Source organism: Ctenocephalides felis, unplaced genomic scaffold (genome assembly GCF_003426905.1).
Source record: "Ctenocephalides felis isolate EL2017-DRISC unplaced genomic scaffold, ASM342690v1 CF-g0.4_SCAFFOLD_03572, whole genome shotgun sequence".
NCBI classification, from domain to species: domain Eukaryota; kingdom Metazoa; phylum Arthropoda; class Insecta; order Siphonaptera; family Pulicidae; genus Ctenocephalides; species Ctenocephalides felis.
In genome coordinates this window covers 18,925,995-18,953,614 of record NW_020539726.1, presented here as the reverse complement: position 1 = coordinate 18,953,614, position 27,620 = coordinate 18,925,995, and the positions used below count along the sequence as shown (strand labels likewise).

At 28.2% G+C, this 27,620-nt stretch overlaps 1 protein-coding gene across 1 annotated transcript in view; it reads right to left on the bottom strand.

Moving 5' to 3' along the window:
* The window catches only part of LOC113387814, an 872,338-nt gene that overhangs the window by 592,761 nt on the left and 251,957 nt on the right, over positions 1-27,620 (bottom strand). The window contains exon 3 of the mRNA XM_026625191.1: positions 12,280-12,345. Within this exon, the coding sequence (XP_026480976.1) occupies positions 12,280-12,288 (9 nt within the window). The 5' untranslated portion in view covers positions 12,289-12,345. The remainder of the gene's footprint in view (positions 1-12,279; positions 12,346-27,620) is intronic.

Below are 27,620 nucleotides of genomic sequence, written 5' to 3'. Positions count from 1 at the left end.
TAGAAGCGTTTGACTACATTCAAAATCTTTGAAAACTTCCGTGGTTATCAAAATATATAATCATAGACATTTAGTAAAATAGAGTCTAGAGATGTGTATTAAATTTTCAGTAAATGATTCGAAACTGAATGGTAATTGAGACATTTAGATAATGTGTATCATAAACAATATCTCGGGAGCTTTTAGTTGCACATTGATCATTAGTCACAATATATAGTGTTTTATAGTAAAATATAGAGTAAATCATTTTGCTTCTAGTTTTTAATTGATTATTATTGAACCGCAAGCTTCATAATAAACATGCTATTATAGAAAATAATAGCCACACCTATAAAAAAACTCCCAAATGTTTTATTTGTTATAAATCTATGGCAACAAATACCTGCATGTTTTCATTAACTCTTAACTATATCACAATTTGGCTTTTAATCATTTAATAATTAATTAAAAAACCCATATGTTATTCATGTAAAAACCACATGTTTTGCTTTTAACTATTATCACTATTTAAATTAATACTTTACATTCAAAAATGAAACCATTTCCTTTATCACACACGCAGAATCGTGTTAAAATGTCATTTCCACAAATGAATAAACGCCGAGTCAACCACACATGAAATATCTGTAGCCAAATTCGCATAAAACTAAAAACGTTTTGAAACAGAAATTAAATGAAATTTTGTGCATTACTCGGAGTTATATAATTTGCATGAAATCACCGCACTATATGGTGAGATTTATTAAAATTAGTGCAGCAAACTGCAATCAAACTTGGTGTCGCACGAGACTGCTTCGGCTGCGAGAGCCAACAAATGAACTAATTAAATGAAAATTTGATAGAAATATAAATTTGACAATGGTTTTGGAACATTAAACTGTTTAATATTATAATCTCTAATACATGATATATATTTTATTATTATGATATATATTTATTATTACTCCGAGTAGCATCATTATAAAACATGATCATTTTTTTAAGCTCCCTTTATTAACTTTCTGTAGGGTAAGTTAATAGTAATCACGTGGATCAACCGATTTGAATGATTCAAACAGCATTCGATTCATATTGATAAATAAACGTGCTGATTAGTTTTTGGACTAGGTAAGTCTATCCGTTCCGAAGATACGGGGCAAAAAGTGCCAAAAACGGTAACTTAGTTTTTAAGAAATCGGCGCGTCCGATTTTAATAATTCAAAAAACATTTTACTTGTATTGACAAAATGAAGAAATGATAACATTTTTGGAAAGGCAGGTCTAGCGGTTTCGGAGATCGAGTAAAAAAAATGCCATTTAGGGGTCAAAAGTGATTATTAGACATAGGCTCATGAATATCAGGTATTTTATAGAGATTTTAATAATAAATATAAATTTTGTTTACATTTATATGGGCTCAGCACCAATCATCCGTTCGATTCGCGCCTAGATTATTCTTATGTATTTATTATTATTATTATGTATTCTTTATTTTTCTCCTTATTCGAATCTCTAAAACATGTAAGTTCTTCAAAAAAGGATTTTTTTTCAAAAATTTCAAAAGTTTCATAAACTTCAATTTTTTCAAAGTTTTCAAAAAATGTTAGGGCATTTTAAAAAAAAATAATGTTCGGTACGGAAACTTCAAGCAATTTGCCTCAAGGCACCATGCTACTTCGAAAAATAAATGTAATATGTTCTTTCTCAATTAATTTTGAAAAATAAATGTAATGTGTTACAAAATTGAACATGTATGAACAACTTTTTGATATGTTTTTGTTAATTACAATCTTCATATAAATAAGATTAATTAGTAAATAATTAGTCTTGTAGTTCGTGTAGTCGTGTTTTGTATTGCATATGTGCATCAAGCCAAAGCTATTTGTTATAATAATAGAATTCATTAAGTTAATAATCAAATTGAAAAAAAAATTCGAAAGTATCAAAATGGAACATCATAGTGTACGCATCTAATAGTACCAATTGAAACTTTATCAGAAAAATCTGCAACTTTTTATTATAGTTGTTTGTTATAAAATAAAATAAAATAAAAATAAAATTATATAGAAACCCTGACATTGACAACGAGTAAAACTGTATGGAATATAAAAAAAAATGACTACAAAAACACAAAATCTTCTAACCATTGTCAGAGATTTTGAAAATTTTGTTATAGTTGACAAAATTATTAATTAGATAGATTAGATTAGATAACCTGATTAAATATTAATCATGCTGAGTAACTCTTAGTGGATAAATTTTTGTATGACAAATTTCCCAATATAGGCCCTAAGTAAAGTGGTCTAATTATAAAAATTGATTAAAGACTTTAATAATGAGCCGCGAAAATATTCAGAATGTTATCATAACAAATTTGAAAGCTATATCGAATCTCAACTTATTGATTAAGCCTTTCCACTCGGATGCCGCCGCTCCGGCGGAAAAATTCATATAAATCTCGGAATTCGCGAGTGGAAAGGGTTAAGTCGATTATTCTGGATCGGGAAGTTCATGCTACTTGTCCTAAGTCAAAATGCCATTTATACCTAGTTTTAATTAATTTTATTATGTAAAACTTTAGTTTTAGGTTCGATTTGAAAATGAAGGGAAAAAAGAAATAAATTTTAGTGATCAAAATCACGAATGCGGATGGATTATAGAAGTAAATACCAAAGTTCTATTATCGATTAATCTTAAATCGTGCTTTAAAAAACAATTTCAAAAATGTTATTTTGTGGCGTTCATATATCATATAACAGTTTTTATGTTAAGTACATATAATATAGTAATCAGAAAATAATATAAATGATCATGACAGAATTTATTTAATGATGTAATCCTTTTCGTGTAGATGGTAGATATGGGCTACTCTTCGACTTTTATTGGACGATTTATCAAACGCATTACATTGAATAAAAAAAATAAAAGTATCGACTCACACGGATATATATATATATATATATATATATATATATATATATATATATATATATTGATCGTTAATTGATTTCAACCGTATCAAATGAAATTTTCTGACATGTTTCATAACGAGTTTTCCATGTTTGATTATCAGTTAATTGCTATATAGACTGAATGGCTACTACTTTTATAAAGCTACTGTTATAAAATAAAATGTTGCAAATAGTTATACATATATATGACTAGATTCCCTATTCCTCAGCAAAGAATTTCCAAATCATAAAATCAAAAATAAATTCTCATCCGCGCGGTATATATCAAAATACAAACTTTAAGAATTTACATGTACATATTCCTGGCGTTGGTTTATGAAAAAGAACTTCTGTACGCTATTTCCGCAAATATGATATTTCAGTCAGAATATATGCACTTTGAAAATTGAATTCGTACGAGAAAGCTACAAGAAATATTTAAATGTTTCAATCAAAGTATTATATTTATATGCAAAATAAATTTAAAAACGCGTTTGAATTGATTAAATTTATTCAGTATTGAATGAATGAATATATTAGTTTTTATGTTGCTCTCGTGTATTTTTATGTCATTTGAACAATATAGAGAATATAAATTGTACCTGAAAAGATACATCATTGTTTATTATAAGAATATTCTGGTAGAAAATGGAAAAAATAGTAGTATTATATAATTTAATATGCTTTAAAAAACGATAAATTTGTTAGTGATTATCTGGTCTCGCCAAAATTTATAATTTTTAACTCGTAATTTAATCATTTTCTCAAAAATAATAATACATAAATGCAGGCATAAATGATTAATTTAGTGATTCTACTGTAAAATATTGCGGTATTCCTGAAAAACTAATGTTTTAAAATTTTGGTTAGGGTTCTGCGAACAACTAACAATAATAAATACAAATTTATGATGAGATCACAATAATTAATTTATTCGCATATCAGTAATATTTATCATGTTGTAAATTTAAATTCATGGTTTTGAAAAAAAAATCAATTTAATAATTCATTTTAATGGCACTAATCAATAATTCTTTTTTGTGAGTAGTGCAATAATTCAAATAAAAATTTACATAAGGTGATGAAATGTTTAAAGATAAGTATTTTCTTCATTTTATGTATTATCATTAAGTGTTAAAGATATGTGTGATCATGTCGAAAGGAAATTTTATTATAATTCCATTATAAGTGCATATTTTTATAATTGAAATGAATGTATAATATATTTAGTTTTTTAAACATATTTTTGTTCTCCTTATATTGATTAAAATATTAATATATTAAAATTGAATGTATGTTATTGCTTTAGTAATAATATCTAGTAAATACAATAAGTAAAATGTTCTTGAATCATTCTGATCGGATGCTCCGTTCTCGCAAAAATAGAAATATCATTTTGCAAAAATGCGAATTATCATTAGGGTTAAAATCCTATTCTACAAACAATAAATTTATTGTCTTAATTTATTGACTTAAGTCAATCATCGGAATGAAATTTTTTATATATCTTTATGCTTCAAGTCCTTCTGAATATTTTGGCATTTCTTAAAAAATATGATTGAATGTGTGTATGTAGTGTGTGTATATGTTTCAATACGTGGAGCACCAATTTGAATGATTGAAACAACATTCGATTCGTATTGACGATGATACCTGTTCACTAGATTTTTACAAAAACAGATGTAGCCGTTCTAGAGATACAGAGCAAAAAGCGCAAAAACAACAGTTTTTGAGATAATGGCACATCCGATTAGAATGATTCAAATAACATTCGATTCGTATTGATTGGGTTAATAACTAATTACATTTTTGTGAAGGCAGGTCTAGCGGTTTCGGAGATACAATGCAAAAACTGCAAAATATGAGAGAACTGTGCAACCGATTAGAGTGATTCAGAAATCATATTGCTGGTACCAACGGTATTTGTTTATTATGTTTTATTAGGCATTTTTGTTAAAGAGAAAAAAACGGAAAAATAACTAGTTTTTGAGAGAACGGCACATTCGATTAGAATGATTCAAACAACATTCGATTTGGATTGATTGAGTGAATATTTGATTACATTTTTGTGATGGCAGATCTAGCGGTTTCCGAGTGCAAAAAGTGCATAGAATGATGAACAGCGCATCCGATTAGAGTGATTCAAAAAGTATATTTCTTGTGCCAACGATGTTTGTTCATTATGTTTTCGTTTTTGAAGATAAAACGAAGTAAAAAGTTCTTATATTACCCGCCATGTCTAGTGAAAGGCAAGTTAGCTTTTTCGAAAGTACAGAGCAAAATGATAATTCTATTTTTGCGAGAACAGAACATCCAATTAGAATGATTCCAAAACATTTTACTTATTTTATTTACTAGATATTATTATTAAAGCTATAATATACATTCAGCTGTTTGTGGCTACAGTTGGAAACATCTACTTTATTAATATAATAATGTTTCAATCAGTATAAGGAGACAAAGATCGTCGCCCAAATATAAGCACTTATATTAAATTTACACTATTTATAATAATTATTTCAAAATATTTGAAACATAAATGAATAATAACACATAAATTAAAATAGTCGAGAGGTAGAGTTCAACAACCGATACCCAGTATTGATTTTTTAAATTTTATTGTAAGATTATTGTTTCATATACTGTCAAGTTTTACGGAAAGTTCCAGCAATTTGTCTTATGGCACAATGCCGTGCACCACTGGTTAGTTTTGAAGTCTGCGATGCTGATTATTCTTCGCTTGACTTGTTAAGTAAGTAATTAAACGTAGGAGGTGACAAATAAGACTTTTTCAAAAACAGAGTTTTCGGATTTGGAGAATAGGACAACATCTAAATTTTCTAGTACGGAACTTGGGGTAGGTAATCCATTTCTCGTCCTAATTTCAACGTGACGGTGTGCATTTCGTACCCTCGATAATTATATTCATAACGGGCTTAGCGCAGTGTGTTATATATGCGGCTATGGGAGCCGTCTAGATGAGAACAGTAGGGAGTCTTGCGGTTTGCCAGACGCCTTCTAACTTCTGCCAGACACTACGCAAAGCTAAATGTTATCTCGATAATATATGTAATAGGTACTCGCAGATGTAAATACCTAGCTATGCTGTATAATAAAGATATTAATAATAATACATAAATTAAAATAGTTGAGAGGTAGAGGTCAACAACCGCTGGATATCGTTTTTTTTTAAATTTCTATTGTAAAATATTGTTCCAAATACTGTCACAAGTTTTAAATACTCAATAACTGTAGTCACCTGTTTTAACACCTGGACATATTATTATATTGTGTTATAATATTTTAAGACATATTTTTGAAGTACTTCATAGCTTCCCAATATTGGTATGACAATATTGGACCAATATAGAAAATGTTCAATTGCTGGATATAAATCCAGCCAATATTGGCTTGAAATGTGAATTGTGTATTGTGCCAATATTCACCTAACATTAATTTCTACATGGGTAGATGGATAGTCTAGCATTTGACAGTCTATTATAAAATAAAATTGTTTATATTTCATGAAACTCATTTTTGAAGTTTTTGTAGATACTTTCAAGAACAAAAATATAATTTATACATTATAATAATAAAATCCTTATTTTTATCGTTCGATATTAATTGTATTTAGATCAAAATTGGATATAGATAAAAAATATCATCAAACATCGTCCAGTTGCATTAAAATATTTAATTCTATATCACATAGTTTTATTTATTATTCATAAGTCAGGAAAATAGAGAAAACCATTTCAATTTAATTTACTTTAAAAACAATCATTTCAAAAATTATAGAAATAAATCAACTATTTAAATAAAAATCACCTAAAATTGTTTGCCTTACAGAATTATTTCAGAGAATTTCATGCCTTTTTTTAAATTCATCTGACAAATTTTAATTTAAGAAAATGCATTTTCTAGACTACTATGGATGCAAGATTGAAAATTCTAAGATCGAAATATAATATAATTAAATGCAAACTCACGTACATTAAAATTGCTAGAAAATAACTGTGTAATAAGAGTGATGATTTAGTAAAGTAAATGCTATTTATTGCTCGTATATTTTATAAATACTATGATAAAAGCTCTCTTACAAATTCTAAGAACTTCTGTGACTATTTTTATGCTGAGAAATTGTATTATTAATGTTCTTATTTACATGCATCGGAATCTAATCTAATGAAAAATGGTGTTTAATTATATTAATTCATTTAACTGCTAAAGATTGTACAAAATATTATAAAAACTAATTGGTATTGGAATTTTGCCTTGAGGCAAGTTATATGTAATTAAAAGTATCCCGAGTGGATTTATTACACATAATTGAAAATGAAAGAACACGTAACTTGGAGTATTTTCTAAAAGCAAATTTTCAAAAATCAATATTGTTTATTGATAATGGTTTAGTATGTTTATTAAGATCAAGTACTCTATTATTATTTATTTATTTATTTATTTATTTATTTAAATATATAGCCCACAGATTTCTCCAAGAGGACTCAAAAATACAATTATTTGACATAATGAATAACAATTAAAATATATACAAAATTACAATATATAGTTAGTAACATAAAATGCTAAGATAAAATTTCATATAATGCAGAATGTAACAATAATATTTATAAACAGAAAATAATGAGATATTTGAAAGAAAATAAAAAGATTAACTTGTGCAGATGGAGATTATTTGATTAGGTGAAGTGTTGTGAATGTCTATTTCATTATTAATTAAGTTAAAGTTAGAGGACATTAGTAAAATTGGCGAATTTAAGAGAGAATTAGATTTAGGGGTAGGATAATTGAAAAATAATTGTGAACGCGAAGATAGCCTTGGAACATTAAAGGATAGTTGATTGAGAATAAGAGGACAGTCTATAGAATTATTGCAAAGCTTAAATAAGAACATAATTGTACAGATAAATCGACGTGAGGCAAGGGAAGGAATACCAAATTCTTTTAGTAAAGTGTTGTGGTCAAAGCCACGTTCAGGGTAAATTTTATATGTTTTATAATAAAGGTATTTCAGAAATTTTCGCTGAACCTTCTCTATCGCATCAGAGTTGTTGATATGATGAGGATACCAAATAATCGAACCGTATTCTAATTTTGAACGTACAATAGAATAGTACATGCAAAGAAGTGCATTGGTAGACTTAAATTGTTTACAATTTCTTAGTATCAAACCTAAAGATTGATGTGCTCTATAACAAATATCAGTAACATGATCTGTGAAAAACAAACCAGAATCAAATAGAACACCTAAATCGGAAATTTTATTACATCTATCAATGCTGGTGTTAGAAATTTTATAATCAAAAAGTATTGGAACGCGCTTATGTGTAAAACTAAGAATCTTGCACTTTGATATATTTAGATGTAATTTGTTATAGATACACCAAGATTGGAAAAGGTCAAGTTGAGACTGTAATAATAAGCAGTCATCAATAGAATTTATTTTGAGATATAGTTTCAGATCATCTGCAAATAATGAATGTGGACAGTTAATAGTATCAGAAATGTCATTAATAAAAATAATAAATAATAGTGGACCAAGAATGGATCCCTGAGGAACTCCTGAACTAATATTTTCAATGTTGCTCAAGAATCCATTAAAAAACCAAGTAAATCGTCTAATTTTAATTTTAACAAACGTCAAAAAAAACTACTCATTTTCTCAAAGTTTGATGAAATTTTAAAGTTACAGGAGGGGTCGTAGGGCTAAAAAATTTTAGTATGATCTATAAGACTATGGTATCTACCGCCAAAAAAATAATAATAAAAATCGTCAAAAAAATTTTTTTAACACTTTATTACAAGAAAACCGATCTCTACCAGAAACTAATCAGCACGATTCCGTCGCACAAAACTGACAAACAATAGTCCCCATCAAGGTGCACCGAATGGATTCTAAATTTTTAAATATTTTCCACAGCAATAAAGTGCATTCTAGAAATACTTAATTTACTATACCCAAAAGCATAGAGTTTTGAAAGTGATATGGTTTAAAGTGATAAATTTGCGTTACTTCTTAATATTGTGATCATAAATATAATATGATGTAAATTTCAAAAGAAACAGTAATGCATGTTAAATTTAAATTTATATTTTGAAGAAACATAAAATATCCTCCCGAACATGAAGATAAATGACTACATCATATCGTTAAGTAAATTACATTCGAAAAACACAACACCACGCGGTGCATGGATCCGAAATATTATGTTTGAATTAAAAAAGTCATTTGTACAAATTACGGCATTAATAACATTATGTTAACCTCATTTTTCGCTATCTTGGCACATTCATTTATAAACCGTCCTCATAAGTCACAGGAGGCGGCGGTACACAAAATAGCTTTTACGGCATAACACCATTAATCTTTTCACGATTTATAACTCGAGTTTTTCCTACGACAACTTGAAAATTCGCACACACGCCCGCCAGCGACTTCGGAAGTCGATTCGCGAACGATTTGGCCGCGATGCGATGTCGTCAATAAAAAATGCGTTTGTTTCATTCCTCGTATCGAAATGAAAAACGTGAGATTCATTATTATTATCCCATATGGCATTTTATTATGTTGGCAGGTCTAATAAAACTCGATTGTTTATATCAGGGACGTGCAGAAAAGTCCAGCGGTAGGTCGAACTCACTTTGGATAACGGATGGGCAATAAATAATAAGTAGAGTTTCAATGTTATGGGCTTATTTTAGGAGGATACGGTCCCAAATGGTGGTATCAGTTTTGATATATTTTGCATAAACCTTTTAATCAAAATAAAAAATGAGATACACGACAAAGTATAACTGATATATGCATCCTGTATAAAAAACAACTCTTAGCGTGTTTTAGTTTTTTTAAGTAACCTTCTTAATTTCTATGCAAACTAACTATAATCAAACACACATATATATATATATATATATATATATATATATATATATATATATATATATATATATATATTGAGACGTTTCGACAGGCAATTATATAACATCATCAGTGTAATGTATCAATGTAACGTACTAATCATTTTGTGTCTGCATTTTGTAGATATAACATTCCAGGCGTATCGACCCGGGCGCCAAAGCAACCGGGTCGACGACTTTGTGTGTTAACGTGCCTAAAAAATCAGGACAGTGCTTCATGGCAGAGTTCTATAAATTTTCAAATATGGAATTCTGGATATCATATAAAGGAATAAATAAATAAATAAATATAACAAGTATATATATTTTACACTTAACACTACATAATATCTTTTTAAATATTTTTACTTCGGGAACACGGAGTAACTAGCATCCAAGGCTAATATTACATCCAGTTATATAGAGCTCGATTTTGTCCTACTTTGTCTTTCCCCTTTATAGAAAAAACAATATTCGTTCAAAATTTATAAACATCGAGATTTCTACTTCTTGACAAAATATAAAAATGTATTAAATTTGAATAAATATATGTGAACAATAATGAGCAACCATTTTAAGAATTACAAGAATGCGAATGAATAAATAATGATACGAGTGCCAATAAAACAACCTGTAATATGATATGATATGAAAATCATAATGAGATAATAAGACGACAAAATTCCTCGTTCCCTGCCACTGAAATACGCGCACGCCAATGTCGTCATCTCGCAGGCCGATGAGTTTTTAATGAAGTGTGTGTCTAAAAACAAGGTGAAACCTCATTACGACCGTAAAAAATCATTCATGTGTGCAGAAAGAATTGACAGCAATAAATCCATTGAGATAATGAGAAATATATTGAAATGAGAGGCTTCACCGAATATAAATTATATTCTTACGTTTATTGTTATTACTTATAAATAAATCATGCAAGGTTTCATTCATAATTGTTGAGTACTGACCAATAGCGATAATAGAGAAATCATTAATTATTAACTGGTTTATTAAAATAACGTTTCGTAACTAGGACAATTTCGCATATTGCATATCTTGAATTTATCCTGATATCCAACCCACGTAAAAAATGAATAATATAAAATATAAATCAAAACAAAACTCCCCTAAAAAATATCATACGTTGAAAAATGAGTCTAAATCTGACTATCGATTCGAAATTCCAGACTGCATACTCCCAATTGTCACCAGATTTAGAATGAACACGAACAAATGTACTGTATACGCAGAGCAAACACAAAAATATAAAAAGACAACAAAATAATCAGAAAAGAAAGTCACATATAGAAATATGTAAATTTGTCTGTTTCGAAAGAATGGTTTTTTCTATGTATTGTAATAGGACATGTATCATCCTTTGTGACTAATGTGTGCATGTGTCGAATGCTGTTTGGTTACTGTCTTTAAATACTTAATGAGTCAAATGGTATTAAATCACTGTCTCTATTTAATTAATATTAATAACAAGAAATAGTTTGAACTTGTATAGGAACATCTACTGATTTCCATATGTAAATATTTATAATATGATTATAATGAAGACAAAATAAATAAACAGTGACCAGAAAGAAAGTATTAAAAAGAATCGGAGGTATAATTATTAAATGTAGAGTTGAGATATAAGAAATAACGAGTAATAATTATTAATTTGTACATGATATATTAAATATGGTTGCTAGAATAAATAAATAATTATTTAAATCGAAAACACTTAAAACATTAACATTGACGTTTTGAGATATCGGTGTCAACACTCCAAACTAGCATAGCGTTGTTATGGCATCGCCACGTTACGATACTTTTTTCATATGAATAGGTAAAAAAACTGCCAAAATTTTATGTATTTTTTTCACAGTTAGGCGATTCAGATATAAAACATAATCTAGAAAACGCACAAATTTTAAAAAAAAATAATAACGCTATATCAGTGTCGTTTTTATCGTAGATTTGGGCCCATGATTTTACTATGTCATAGTTTTTTTCTCTTTGACTCTGACTTGTCCTATTGTTAGCTACTACGACTTTTTTGCATAAATCTGAATTGTTAATACTTTAAACAGATGATCTAGAAACCCCACCATGGTTACCAAAAATTAAACTAGATATAATTTAATATAAAATAAAATTAGACAGTCCTAATTCAACTGCCAAGTTGCAAACGTATTTTAAAAAAAATGACATCTGGGTTCTTGTGTATTTTGTGTAAAATGCGTAAAGTTAATGAAGGTTAAAGTTATTATGATTTTTTTTATTTGAAGCTAATATTCTTAGAAACAACATACAAACAACATAGGATCCGGAAATAAGGAAGCATATTTTGGCATCGACATCTTTACAAACTGGTAACGTAGAACTGCATATATGGTTATAAATCTAATATCTTATTTCTAATTTTGATAAAATATCAACTCACCTCGTCCATGAAGTCCTCTATCTTTATTTCAGCACATGAGTCCTGGTATGATGAACACTGGAAGGCCTGTAAAGAAATACCGCGAGCATTAATACACTATTTAAAAGATCGATCACCAATCAATTAAAATGCAACTCATGATATGTAATGACAAGAGAAAACGCGGAAGAATTTCAAATCAAATCTCAATTACGAATTGTGTTGGTAATAGTCACGAAGAATAGAACTGATTATAAGGTAATATATGATGTAGGCGTCGGTAATGGAAAATGTAAAGCCGTTTTAGGACTAACAAAAAGATTAAGGCAAGTGGTATCAGAAGTTAGAAATGTTTTTAAAGTCAGGAATGTTTTTAAAGTCAAACAATGATAAGTGTTTTTTTTGTAATTTTTGCCATTTATTTCTACAATATTACTATAGTTTTATCGTTCATTAAATCTTGAAAATTTCCTTTGACAAACTCTTAAAAGAATTATCAAAATCCGAAAAACCTTTTAGGAGGAGTATCAATTAATAGATCATTACAGAAGAATTTTATAATAATAATAATATAAATTTTATACATAATATAAATAAATGTATGTATAGGTTTGTGTGTAATTTTTACGCAATCAAAAACTATACATCATTATAATAGTAAGTGACCTTTCACATGTGTATTACATTTAGGGAACAGTAATTGAATCTCTTAGAAAACGATGATCAATAGGACATTTGACTAGCTGATGCACCTAATACAGCTAATTTTTCTTTATAAGAACTACATGTAACAAAACTGCATTTTTGTTCAAATTTTTAATTGAAAGTATAACACGGCAAGGAGTGTTATTTAGTTTAGCTATTTCAAGACCTCAGCATTAGAAAAATTATTTTACTTTAGTTTAAGATTACACACAAAATCTTAAAAAACATTATATGATATATGTTATATTTCAATATGTTCGATTATCCTGGTCTCTTTTTATTCATCGATAACCAACAGATATTATAATTCAGAGTCTATTACATTCGAATCAACGATTTTTATGTCCAATCCAAAAAGAGCCTAACGATCATATAGTACGTACAATCGGAATGTACGGCTTTTGTATACCGAGCTATTACAGATTAATGAATTATTTGATTTATGAAATGTATGCCTGTCGTACTGATATGAAATATTACTAGATTTTTGAAGCATATCAATCGCCATAGGCTTGTATATAGATATTCGTTTAGCTCTGTATATTTTTGAATGTCAATATAGCACCAACGGATTGATGTATTTTGAATTATTTGGATTTATGCGGATCATTATACGCATTTATTTTTAAACGAATTTATTTATTCAGCACCTGATGCACGCAAAACGTCCATAACGAAAGCTTTGTAAATGAAAAAATCGAATAATATTATGTATTTTTAATTTTAATTTATATATTGCCATTTTGAAACATTATATATATACATAAATGATTTGCATATATACATTTAATATCCTTTAAGCACACTATTAGTGCAAAATATAGTGATGAAGAAAGACAATAAACCCAAAAATATCATACCAAAAATTTGATTTAAAGTGAAGCTTTACTGTGAACTTTACTCCAAGTAGTTTATATTTTAGTCGTTATTTTTAAAAAAATACATCAAGTTATATTAAACATAAAAATATGTTTAGTATTTGTATATGCAGGAGTAATTTTTAACAGTAGACAGAACTGTTTTTTGTAATCTTTGAAATGTTTTGATTAATTTCTTACAAACTAGGCCGCTAGTCCATTATCTTTGAGATGATATTATTATTAGATATTTCAAATTGCTATGTGATATATATTGCAACAATTCCCCATAAAAACTGACATAAATACTGCTTGATACCAGGTTGCCCAAGATCAGGTTTTTTTTTTACTTTTTCCAATAGATCTCCGAAACCGCTAAATCTGCCTTTCCAAAAAATTAATCAGTTCTTCGTCTTGTCAATACAAGTAAAATGTCTTTTAAATTATTAAAATCGGACACTCCATTCTCTTAAAAATTGTGTTAAGATTTTCGAAACGGCTGGACCCGCCTTTGCCAAAAACAAATCATCACGTCTCCTAATCAAGAGGAATCGATTGTTTTTTTGATTCATTGAAATCGAATAAACCGTGTTATCAAAATCGTCGACGAAAATTTGTATCAGACCACACACACGCACATACATTCATTTTTTGAAGGTCTGCCAAAATGTTCAGAAACATCTGAAACGTAAAGATATATAAAAAATTTCATTTTTGATTTTTTGGGATTACTATAACTTATCCTACGGAAAGTTAAAAATTGAATTAGTTACAGTGCAAATGTGAAGACAACAATTCCTGTCCTAATATTTCAAATGCAAATATTTCCCAGCTCGAATATTCTCCCATAAAACATGACTTCGCACCATTTGTCAGCACATATGTCCATTTCTAGCAAAGATGACTTTCTTGTCGCCATTTGCACTCTATAAAATATGCATAAAGACTTTCCACGACTTCGGGGTCGTCTGTTTACCATACAAGTAAAACCACCACTTTGTTTTCAGAATTTAGTTTTCCCCAACAGAGTTTATAAGCCAATGATCCTGTTTTCGGTCTAAGGTATTAGACTAATCCGTATATTTCCTGAGTGTATGTGTATGAATACATTAGCATTTTAATCAAAGAGCCCATCTATACAAAGATAGAGTCGAAACCGCATGGCATCCAATCAGTGTTAACTATAGAAATTCAAAATTGGCTCGGACTGTGTGTGTCATCGATCCCTGGTATCGTTTACGATAATGGTAGTAAAGGAGAGGTCTTAAGAACAAAAAGGTTGGCGCTCAGACTTAGAGGATAGTTAGTGGAATCAATCACCTAAGGTACAAAATTAATGCAAATTGCAGTTGACACTAAGACGAATCCTCATTATTGTGAACAACATCTTGAAACAATTGATCTAACTGAACCATCTGCATATCGTACAAACATTTTTTTACATTTCAATTTATCGGTTCAGCATTAAATGTAGAATAATGACTTTTTTTATGAACAGCAATCACAACTATTCTTATTTTTAATCAGAACTGGTCTGATGTAAGTTCCATGAGTTGTTATGTTAAAATTCCTCAACAACCTTTTAATAAACCTAATAGAAGCATTATTAGAAGGATTAACCTATTGGTGCTCTTTTCTCTTTATGATATTATTATTAGATAGTAATAATAATGATATATACAGCAGCAGCAATGGCAGTAATTGGTAATCAGTTTTCACTGGAAAATATGCATCTAAATATAACTTCAAGTGAAATTAGTTTTACTTGATTGATTAGTTTATTTTTTCACTTAAAACCATATTTATATGTATATTTTCAAGTAAAAACTGATTACCAATGCTGTTTTATATCAGGCTGACCAATGTGAATATATTAAGCCTGAAATCTAGAAATTGCAAGGCAAAAGATTTCATCATTTTAGCTACAAAAAAGCCGCATGATAAATATAACAAAATTCTAATACAAATTAGAAAATTCCTGAATGTTGAATCAATTATCTGCAACAAAGTTAAATCTACATAATTCACTATACAAACTATAAACTACCTAATCATACTCCAATATGTGCCTAATAATTAACCTAATAACAATCCAATACGTAATTTGTGTTTTTATAAATATCTGATTATTCTTTTAGTTTTTCTGTGGCGTTTAATTTCACCTGATAAGTTAGAAAAAATGGTTTGTGAATTAATAGATACTGAATGTCTGATAATGTTCAATAATTATATTTTGACCGATTTCAGCCCAATAATTAGAACAACTATAAAATTGATGATTTTTCATTTGTTGAGTACTAGACATAAGCTATTCTTTATTCAGAGAAATAAACGTACAGAAATGCAGTTATAATATATTAATAACTAGAAATGTCATTTACTTAAATGACAATAAACCTAGGATGCTCTTAAATTTTTCATGTAGCATTGTCCACTAAATTTTCCTTTATCGAATGCATTTTATCGAAATTGACTTTACTTGAATAAGATTGTTACTTGTTCAAACCATAAGGAACAGTAATAGTATTATATATCAAATATTCTAATATTTATAAATTCAAATAATGCTTATGTTGTCATTGTTTCAATTATTTGCATATATCAAAAGTCAATGTTCAACATTTTCTAAAACTGGAAGACCAGACAAATTATACAGTTACTCAGCTTCTTGAGACACCAGTTTCAAGAAAATTGAACCAAAAGTTTCCAATAGACAATATTCAAGATCCAATAGATAATATTCAATTAACATAATTAGTGAATGACTTAATGGAGTGACAACTATTGATATATTAAAATTTAGCACAATAATTGCATATGATGTTTATAAGTGAGAATGAAGGAATTCAGCCAAGTAGTTCATAAGAAGTTGTATTTTGATTGTGTTCAAAAATCAAAACAATAATAAAAAAATCGAAAGTTTTCAATCTGAGTGGCTGTATAATTTAATTTAAAAATAATAATTTAAACCATTTACAACTTTCATTACAAGTGCTTATCATTAATGTGACCTCCTAAGTTTGGCATCATTGCTTTAGGTTTAGAATAGATATTTATCAGACGACGCCTGGTGTATTTTATTTGCTTTTGCCGGAAATTAGATTTTCCAATATCGTATTCCTTGTTCCGCTATCTCATACTTTGGACGGAGAAAGGTGACCCTGGGTCACCACATGTTATAAGCTTGAATGGTAAAGTGGCAGCACTTCCATTATTTAAGATTTATTAGTTTTGGTATTTAATATTACTATTGCTTACCATGTGAACTAATTGATTGACTAAGGCACTTCATATAGATTATGTAGACTTTTAACTGAACTTTTCAAATTTCATTAATACAAATAGATACAGCTTTGTTACAAATGTAACATCTAACATTTGTATTATTTTGATCAATAATAATAATAATAATTATTATTATTATTAATGGCCTTTATATTTTAAGAGTTGGCCACTAACATCTCGGTCAATTTTAGTACCATTTTTGTTTCATATAAATCCTGTACTGTACTGTATTTTTGTCAATTTTTCGAATCAAAATCAAATTTTTAATACGTTTTTCTATTTGTATGCATACTCCACCACGATTCTATTGGGCGCTTAACTGCTTGAACAGACTTCCAAAAATTTTGAATTTAACCGCTAATATTTCGTTTCCATAGTTAGTAAAATTATTATTTTATTAAAAAATATGATGATTGTGTAAAAGACGTAGAGATCATTATAGTTTTGTATGGTTAGTAAATAATATTAGTTATCGAGAGATTATTTTGAGATTATTGGATATGAAATGTTATTAAACGTAATTTTAAAAGTAGTTGGGTTTGATTAAAATCATCCTGAATAGAGCAAAAGATGTTTAACTAACAAATTAAACATTTTATTCTATATATTATCAATTATGTAATGTTTGGATGTTTTACTAAAACATAAAACACTAAAAATTAATCAGATGCAAAATACTCATTTATCCTGAATTACATTAACTGTAAATAACTTTGTCGTGTTCACATTTATAAATTCTGATCGCATTGAATTATCTCCGACTAAATTTATTACACAAAATGCAAATTAAATTCATTAACTGATATCGATGAATTGTATGCGCACAATTTGAAGTTGAAATGGTTAATTCAGAAATTCAACAATCCATTATTAAAATGAAAAAGTAAATTATGTTTAGTATTAATTTGAATTTCATTGATTCGATTTAGTATGAAGATAATTGTTAAAACTAGTACATAATAGCTTCAAAAAAATAAAATAATCATTGACATTGTCAATTTTGCCAATTTTGTCATTATTTCATAACTTAACAAAAACTTAGAATACACCTAAGTTAGCACAACAATAAGTCAACCTAATATTAAACACATATATTAAACTCCGTTAAAACAATAATGTTGTGATAAGATTTCCCGTATAATACGCCACTTTAAACTACTGACCTTAGAAACCCATTGTTCCTATCCTGACGGGTTACTGAATTTACTAAATTATAAAAAACTTAATTGCGAATAATATATGTAATTTTGTACTAATGAAAATTATACTAATAAATGGGCATCCATTAATCCAGTGATCACTTTTTAAAGATTTTTGAAGCACCCCTCCCCCTTGGGTGACACGTGGTAATATCTAAAATTACACTTGCCCCCACACCTAAACTCACGTATGTTTTTAGTACTTAGAAATAATTGTGAAAATTTATTAATTCAGGTACAAAATAAGTACACGTCATATATTATGAGACATGTAATGTTTTTGTCAAATCCCTCTCATAATATAAAATTCCTCGGATTTAATATAAAGCATTTAATATAGTAGATATTGTTATGCCATCTGGCGGATCATAACTCAGTATCTATTTTTGCATCAGGTAATTAGGTCGTAGGATATTGCAACCTGGCAATACTATCCTTTACGCCCTTTAGACATAGACCTAAAAGGTCTCAATTATTCATTCCAATTCCAAGTACGAATCTTTGTACCAGCTTAGTTAGTGAATAAATGTATAAGTTATAAAAAGTGCAAACTGTTTTATTTATTTTCAAACACCATAAATCTGCAATATTGGCTCAACAATGAATGGTGGCAGCGGTGGGATTCGAACCACAAAAACCACTCCAAGGAGACCGGTATCTGGTATTTGTTACTGATTAATTACTTATTATTGAACACAGTTGCTCTATATAATAATCTTGTATGGTAAAATATAAAATTACAAAATAGAAGTTAAATCGACAATCACATTGCGAAAAGATTACTAACGTTTATTTCATTTCAAGAGTGGATTTCTTGACCTGTATGCTTTAATAGCAAAACAAACATCGCATGCATCTTAGCTGTGAGAATAAAATCTCTTTCTCGTACTCAATCATGAAACATTGCAAACTTTCCATACAAACCATTCAAAGAAGCAGCAAGCAAGCAGAAGTGGTATAAGTCCAAAACCAAAACCAAAACCAAAAGGAATAGTTTGCTATTATCGTAAGTGATGGAGGCTAGATTATCGGCCGTTCGAGGGATATGATAGAGTCGCCTTTTATGCCGATAAGCGTCGCCCGCCTTGTGATTGAAACATATCAGAAACCAGTTTAGCCGGCAACAATCATAATACAGAGAGACTATAAGAAGAAAACGAGCAGACTCGCAAACAAAGAGAAAAAAATAAAATAAGAATCAAAATGAAGCCAACAGCGACTAAGAAACCAAAGCGGACATTTTGCGGTACATAGTCAGGCCAGATGCTTGAATTCTCATATTCTTACGCGTTGCTAGATTCAAGTGCTTCTTAAACGTCTTAGGCGATAATAAGATCAAAATCCGATTTCAGGTCAACTGAATGAAAAATCAATGATATAAATTTAAAATAAATATTTATATAAATATTTATTTAACCCTTTCCACTCCACATTGCAAAAGTAACACGCTGGAGCGGCGGCATGCGAGTGGGGTCAATTCTATAAGCAATATTTGCATCTCATGATAATTTTGATGAATTTATAATTTATATACAAAAATATAGTATAAATTATAGTTCAAAAACATGATAAGACTATTATAAAGAAAAACACAATAATCACTTTTATTATTACTTATATTTAACTCAATTGTAGCAACTTATGCTCCAGCCATGTCCAGATAGCCAGCTCCAGAATGTCAAGATATAGTTTTTGGTAAAATAAGTAATTATCTTTGGTATTACTTGCAATTAACAGAAATTTATCAAATTAAATAAGTAAAATTACTATAATGTGTGTGTGTTGTATTATGAACACTAATTTATGAAAATTCTGTATCCATTATTACCAAAGTAATTTTCATCCGGCAATATGAACCGCATGGTGTCTACTGTCTAGTCAAGATATTAATTAGTCTAAAACCCGATAAATTGATAGATTATTAATTATAATGAAATGTGTAAGTAATAAATAATGATATGACTTTTTATAACCGTAAAATATACAGCTATAAACAAAGATAAATTATTGTTATTCTGTTAATGATTTACAATCAGGAATGATGAAAATATATATATGAATATTAATTTTATTAACGGAATTAATTATTTTCTTATTAATTATTAGTCGTATGACAACGAAAAATAAAACTAGACAAATTTCTATGAGTATTAATTACAAAAATTGCCAGATTTGTTTATTGCTATATTGAATATTAAGAATAGAACTTTTATGTAAATTGAGTAAAATTTAAAGATATGAACAGTATAATAAAGATTTAACATAATGCAGTGCGATTATTAGTATTATTATATAATGGATATATTATATTTATTCAGATTTATAAGTTTGGAATCTAAAAATATTGTTTTCTCTCAATTTAAACATAAGTAATGACTATAGATATATTTTATAACATTTTACTTTTATTGTTTTTAATTCATTTAATTCAGAAACATCAATGAGTTTGTTTATCACTATTAAATAACCAGTTTTCACAATAAAATATTTGTATAAATAAAATAAAATTGCAGAAAATACTGTCGATCCCAAATTTATAATCATGCAGTACGAATATTTATATTTTTTACATCTATTGTATAATACATGTTTAGTTTCAAATATAATAGATCATACTAAATCCAAATAAATTTTGAAATTGAAGATTGCATACTATTACGATCTTTAAATTTGTTATCCCTATATAAATAAGCAAATAAATTGATCATTAAAAATATTTATTTTTAACGAACAAAATATTATTTTAATTTAATATTTATTTTCATTGCAAATGAAACTCTCAACAAGTTTTTTTATTGCTTTAAAAATTAGGTTCACGCATATAGAACGACTTTATTCGAATAAGTAAATATATTTTTCATATGGCAAAAATTATCAATAAATTAAGTTTTTTACTGCTTGTAAAACATTAGGCTCAAGGTATCAAGCAACTATGTACTTAATTATGAGGTCAATAAAAAGAATAGCTATCAGTAAAACTAAAAAAAATTAATATATTGTTTAATTGTTAACTTTCCGTGTGTCTGCGAAGTTATTGTAATCGTCCAAATATCGAAATTGAAAATTTTTGCATATTTTCACGTTTTGGAAGTTTCTGAACGTTTTGGCAAAGGCAGTTCCATCCGTTTCAGAGATATGGAGCTAAATTTGCAAAAATGGCAGTTTTTGAGTTAAATATGCATCCGATGTGAATGAAAACTTTCTGTTTGAGTTGACGAAACAATTTTTTTGAGAAAACAAAAATTACATTTTTTTTTATTTCGATTTTTTTTTTTTTTTTTGAATATCGAAAATAATTCGTATTTTCAAAATTCTGTACGGGAAGTTCCAGCAATTTGTCTTAAGGCACGATGCCATACACCCTAGCTTATCTTTAATTTTCTCAGATTCTTTATTATAAAAGCCACGATTATAAGCAAGCACACGGTTAAATCGATTAAAAGTACCTATATAGGTGTTTAAGGAACTCTAGAGCCGTCGGCGTGCTCGCGTTCTACTGTTTCTGTTATTTCGTTTTTGTTCGCCTTTTGTTATTTTTTTCATATTCGATTCCAATAAGAGTAACTGACTAACGTCTATATACACTGCAACTGTTATTGAAATTCTAGAGATTTTGATCTACGATTCGTGCTAAGTTCGATCAGACAGTGCTGTATTGATAATATGTCGAGCAAAATTTTTAAAACGATATGTTTTTTTATTTAACTGTTTATAACATACCGGTTGATAGCAATTTTGATTATTCTGACATTACATATGATTGGAAATATTCTTATCGTTATTAAATTAGATCATAGAAGGAATTAATCAATGATCGCGATAATGTAGAGACACCGTTACCTGTTCAAAGAATTTTTTTACATTACAAGATTTGATAGCTCATATCATGAATATTAAGTATTTGAACATTTTATTCTAAATGAGTTAATAAAATTATGAAAAATTGTGCCATTTTAGCTTAAGGAAAGTTGCAAATATGATAAATAATAGACATAAGTTATGTTATTAATAATACTATATTACAATTGCAAATTACAAAGATCATAGAAAAAATGTATATGTAAAGGGGAGACTGGGTCCGGTTATACAATTTTTTTTATCAGCAATAGTTTTGTTAATTCACCAGTTAGCTAGACGGAAAGTAAATTAAATGTAACTTGAACAATTGTCTACGTTTGTTATTCGGACGTCTTTTCGTTTTATTATATTGACCATGAAGGTGACAAACTTCAGGGCGTTAAGCTTTACACGAAATGGTTGCTACCCCTGATAGAGGGGGTAGCGGAGTGTTTTAATTAAACTAGTTCTTCACTTCAAAAAGTAAAGTCCGCTTAACAATATGTAAATAACCAATAAAAATAAAAATATCTTCTTTCATAATAACTTAGTAACAAATCAGTGATTGTAATTAGAACTGCAATAAATACATAATATACAAGCATATCAGTGTTTAATACAGTCCACAGCTACAAGGGTTAAATTATAACCCAACAACTTGAATTATCGAAGGAGAGTTTTAATAAATTCTATAACAACGTAAGATAAAGAACATTTGTCTTAAACTCGATGGATTTCTCATTAAATCAAATCATACAAGAAAAAGCTGAGTGCCACATCCGTCAACACACAAAAAATTGATAAAAAACAATAAGTAGCAACATCAAAATGGTTTAAAACAACTTTATGAATTTAATTATCAATATACAACAAAATAATTTTTTTGAAGGAAGTTGAGAAATTATCGTGAAATCGTTTTTCTTGAATTGAATTTTCCTTTTCCTTTCTCTTTCGTATTTTGTCTTAATTATGTTAGATTTTTGGGCCCATAACCATGCCCAAGCTGTCACAACCGTACCCAACGACAGTTTTGAAAATTATCATTATGACTGAGCTAAATAATCTACACAAAAATTAATTGCTGTTAAATAACTACTAATGTTCAAATTACAGAAGAATGACACACAAAATATTGAAAGAAATCGAACAAAGAAACCTTTTCTTGACTCTTTAAAAGCAATGGGGTCTGTAGATCATGTTAATGCAAAGCGTCGGATTAATGTAATAATGGAAACTTGTTCGAGTAAACATACTGTATCTTTCTAAATACTGTATCTTAATAAATGAGATTTAGCTGACTCCTGTGTAGAGATATATCTTAATAAACGAGATTTAGCTGACTACTGTGTAGAGATAATTTTACAGAACGATTGTCCACAAAATATTCTGCTCTCACTTTTGGATGTTTTTTTATTCTCAGTCTCAGTCTCAGATCAGGGAGTGATCAAAAGACTTTTACATAAAATATTTACCATTATAAGATGAAATACTTTACTAAAACTAGCTATAACTGTTGAAAACATCTTAAGCTCCGATTATTAGAAAATCAGCAGTTTATGTTATGATTTCCTTTCATCCATGTACTAAGAATTCTATCGCACCCAGTAAAACTTTGACAAACTACGATTTTATATAAAACACTTAAAGCACAAATTTCCTCAAAGCTTATTCTCAATGAGATTCAAAAAGTTATATTAATTCCATGAATTCATAAATAATAATTATGCAGATACGAAAATCTCTCCTAAAAGTTAAAATATTCAAAGTACGAATGCGAAACTTTTGCAGCTCTAATCTTTAAACAAAATCCTAGAAGATGTAAGAAAATATTGCAACAGACAATGAAAAGTTAATCTATTATTTAAAGCTGGCACTATTTTCACTTAAACCAATCTTCTTAAAGGCTTCTTAATAATAAACACTGGCGGCGTTGAAGCGAGCATACTTTAAATCCGAAGTTGTTGTCAGCAGCGAACGGTCGGTAAGATGTGAATAAATGAAAAGCTTTCAATGCAACTACGATCACTGTAATCACATGGTATTTTCAATAATTTACATTGTTTGAGGGCTGAGCAAACCATACATCCAAAAAACGGCAAAAAAATTATTTTCAACAGTTAATTACAAGAAAACGGCTTGGTCGCACTTTACCTAAAGCTAATCAGTATCATTCCCAGCCAATATCTTTCAAACGGTTTTAGATTTTTTAAATCGATTCAGGAATGTGAGCTAAAACGTGGACCAAATATTTTACACTTTTTTGCAAATGACTAAGAAACGGCTAAAACGATCGTTGCACAAAACTGAGAAACGATAGTTCTCATCGATAGATATTACATCGAGTGGCTTTTAAATTTTCGAAATTGGTTCAGGCACTTTTGAGAAAACGTTGATGAAGCGTCTAATTTTGACAAACGCCAAAAAAACGCTACTAATTTTCTTCAAACTTGGACGAATTTTTGAAATTAAGCGACTTGTCGTAGAGCCGTAACATTTTAGATTCAGAATGGTTTGAAACGTCGGGAAAACATAAAAATATCGAATCGGATTTTTGGACAAAAACATACTTCTCCTTTTGATTGAAACCAAGTGATAAATGTGTTTTATTTCGTAAGAATTATTATTCTATCATTACATCATTAGTAATTACATCATTTTCATCTCGATTTCTGTCAGTGAACGTTTTTGATTGCATTCAGATTGAACTTTTTGTGCTAATAAAAAAATTGAGATTTTATATAAAAAATTGTATTAACTGAAATAATTTGATAGTTGTTTTTTCGATATTTTATTTCAATCAATATTTATATTTCAATTCTTCACAATATGTAAAAAATATTTTGTCAACTAATTTTATGTAGAACATATGAACAAAAAAATGCTTTAGATGCTTCTAATACAGCTCAACCACCGACTAACATTTGCTATTTTTCATCATAAACACAAGTGAAAAAAAGCATTTTTGTTCATATTTTTAATTATATCTATAGATAGGGTACAGATAGTTATTATATTAATTAATATGGAAACACAAAAAATTAATTTAATTGGAATGCTGTAACAACACAAACCCTTCACGCACTCGCAAAAATGAAATATATTTCTCTTGTTTGTTTGCACTTTTATGCAGAACTTCATATTCTGTAGATAGAAATGAACAAATTTCGCCAACTCTATTCACTTGCACTTATTTTAGCAATTTCTTTAATGCATTTATACTTACGACTACGAAAGTATGTATTAAAGTGACAAAATACAAAAATTTGGAATTGAATGTCACTTATATATGCAGTGACACATCAGCCGTTGCTAGAAATAAATTAAATTTTATTCTTTGCCATAATAAGCTATAAATTAAATCTCGAAGAAATGAATAAGAAAACTTTACAATTTAGTTAAAATCAATTATTATTGTATACAAGTTAAAACTTTCTGCATGTTAAATAACAATGATTCTATTCAATTCGAAATTGAATTTACAACTGCAGTTGTAAAATCAGCAAAATAAAAGCATTCATGATTTTTAATAAATTAATTTCCTTATTTGCATAATATTTGTATGTAATTAAACTAAACATCATAGGAAATATGGTTGCTTGCTTATGCATAAAAAATAAATGCATTCTGAAATAAATTGCTCTTATAACGCAACAATAATAATATGCTGATGTATATTTATTATTACTATCAAAATTAATTTCAATTAGATTAAAACAATGAATTACAACTGCAGTTATATCAGTAAAATAAATTGCACTGATTTGTATTTATGAATTAATACTATTTCCGTATTTGCTTTAGTTTTATTACACATTATAGTAAATATGATTGCTTTCATATGAATAAATAAATAAATAGATGTACTCTAAATAAAGTTGATGTGTGCAATGATAATATGTAAGATTATATTTAATATTACTAGGAAAATTGATATAAATTATATTTTAACATATTCACAAAATTAATTTCAATTATATTAAAACAATGATATACAACTGCAGTTATATCAGCAATATAAATTGCACTGAATGATATTTATGAATTAATACTATTTCCTTATTTGCTTTAGATTTATATGTAATTAAATTACACATCATAGTAAATATGAATGCTTTTTTATAATTTAATAAATAAATGGATGTTTTCTGAATAAAGTTTATCTGTGCAGCAATGATATTCCGTAAGTTTATATTTAATATTAGTAGAAAAATTTGTACAAAAAATATTTTAGCATATTTACTGCTAACTTTGTGTTGCTTATACTTCTCCCAGTGCTTAACTTTTCCATTCATTAAATAATAAATAAAAAAGTCATGAAATAAAAGTTCCAAAATAGTATAAATAGAACTTTCTCTGTTTAATATAATTCGAGTATAAAATCTCGATTTAAAATTTTATTTTGCTAAAATACTACTCTAAAATTCAGAAAAATCAATTGAAGGAATAATGCAAAAATAGTAAAGTAAGCAAATAATAGAAAAAAAAGATTGACAAAATACATATAATTCAAACACCAAATAACAAAATGACAAATATATAGAGAAGATATATATAATGATAGTTTTAACTTCGTTCGACTCTATTAACACACCTCATCTCTAATTACTCGTTTATTGTATCTAATTACACTCTCGATAAAATTCTATCCATATGTCATGCTATTACATCAACAATAGTATTATTTTATTAAAATTTAGGGGCCAATTCTCCGGCAAAACAGATCTCATCATAGCATTATTTTGGCAACTTTTTTTAATTAATTAAGGGTACAATTCTTCGGTAAAATAGACCGTAACATAGCGTTGTTATGGCAACGCTATATAACGCTCTTTTCTTCATAAAATGCAGTTAAAACTGTTGAAATGCTATGCATTTGCTGTGCAGCTAGGCGTTTTAGATATGATAACTAACTTGAAAAACGCACAAACGTAACTGCAATTTTGTGATGTCCATTTATAACGCATGCGTAAAGTTAGGTTTTATGTGTAAAACGGCTGATAGCATAGTAAATGCATAGCAGTTTGACAGTTTTTACTACAATTGTATATGAGAAGAGGAGCGTTACATAGCGTTACCATAATAACGCTATGTTATGGTCTTATGTTATGTAAATATTATTGAAAAATGTTAATATCATTTTTTACAAAATTATTATTCATCACAATGACCATTATATTATTAAAATAAAACATATAGCATTTATCAATCGAGAGAGTCCGCGATTGTCGACGGAAATATTCGCTCAGAACATGTGACATACCATCCTTGTTTGAGCACTTATTTGCGCTCGAATAGCAGTCCGTGTAATATAAGATCTATTTTACCGAAAAATTGGATATTTAATTATCAATGAACATTTTTGATGTTTGTCTTATACATCCTTCAATGCATCTCTTTTACTTTATTCGAAATCACTGATCAATCACAATTTCCACCTCCCTTTCGCTTCGTCACAAATTGTAAGAATTCAGATAAAAAA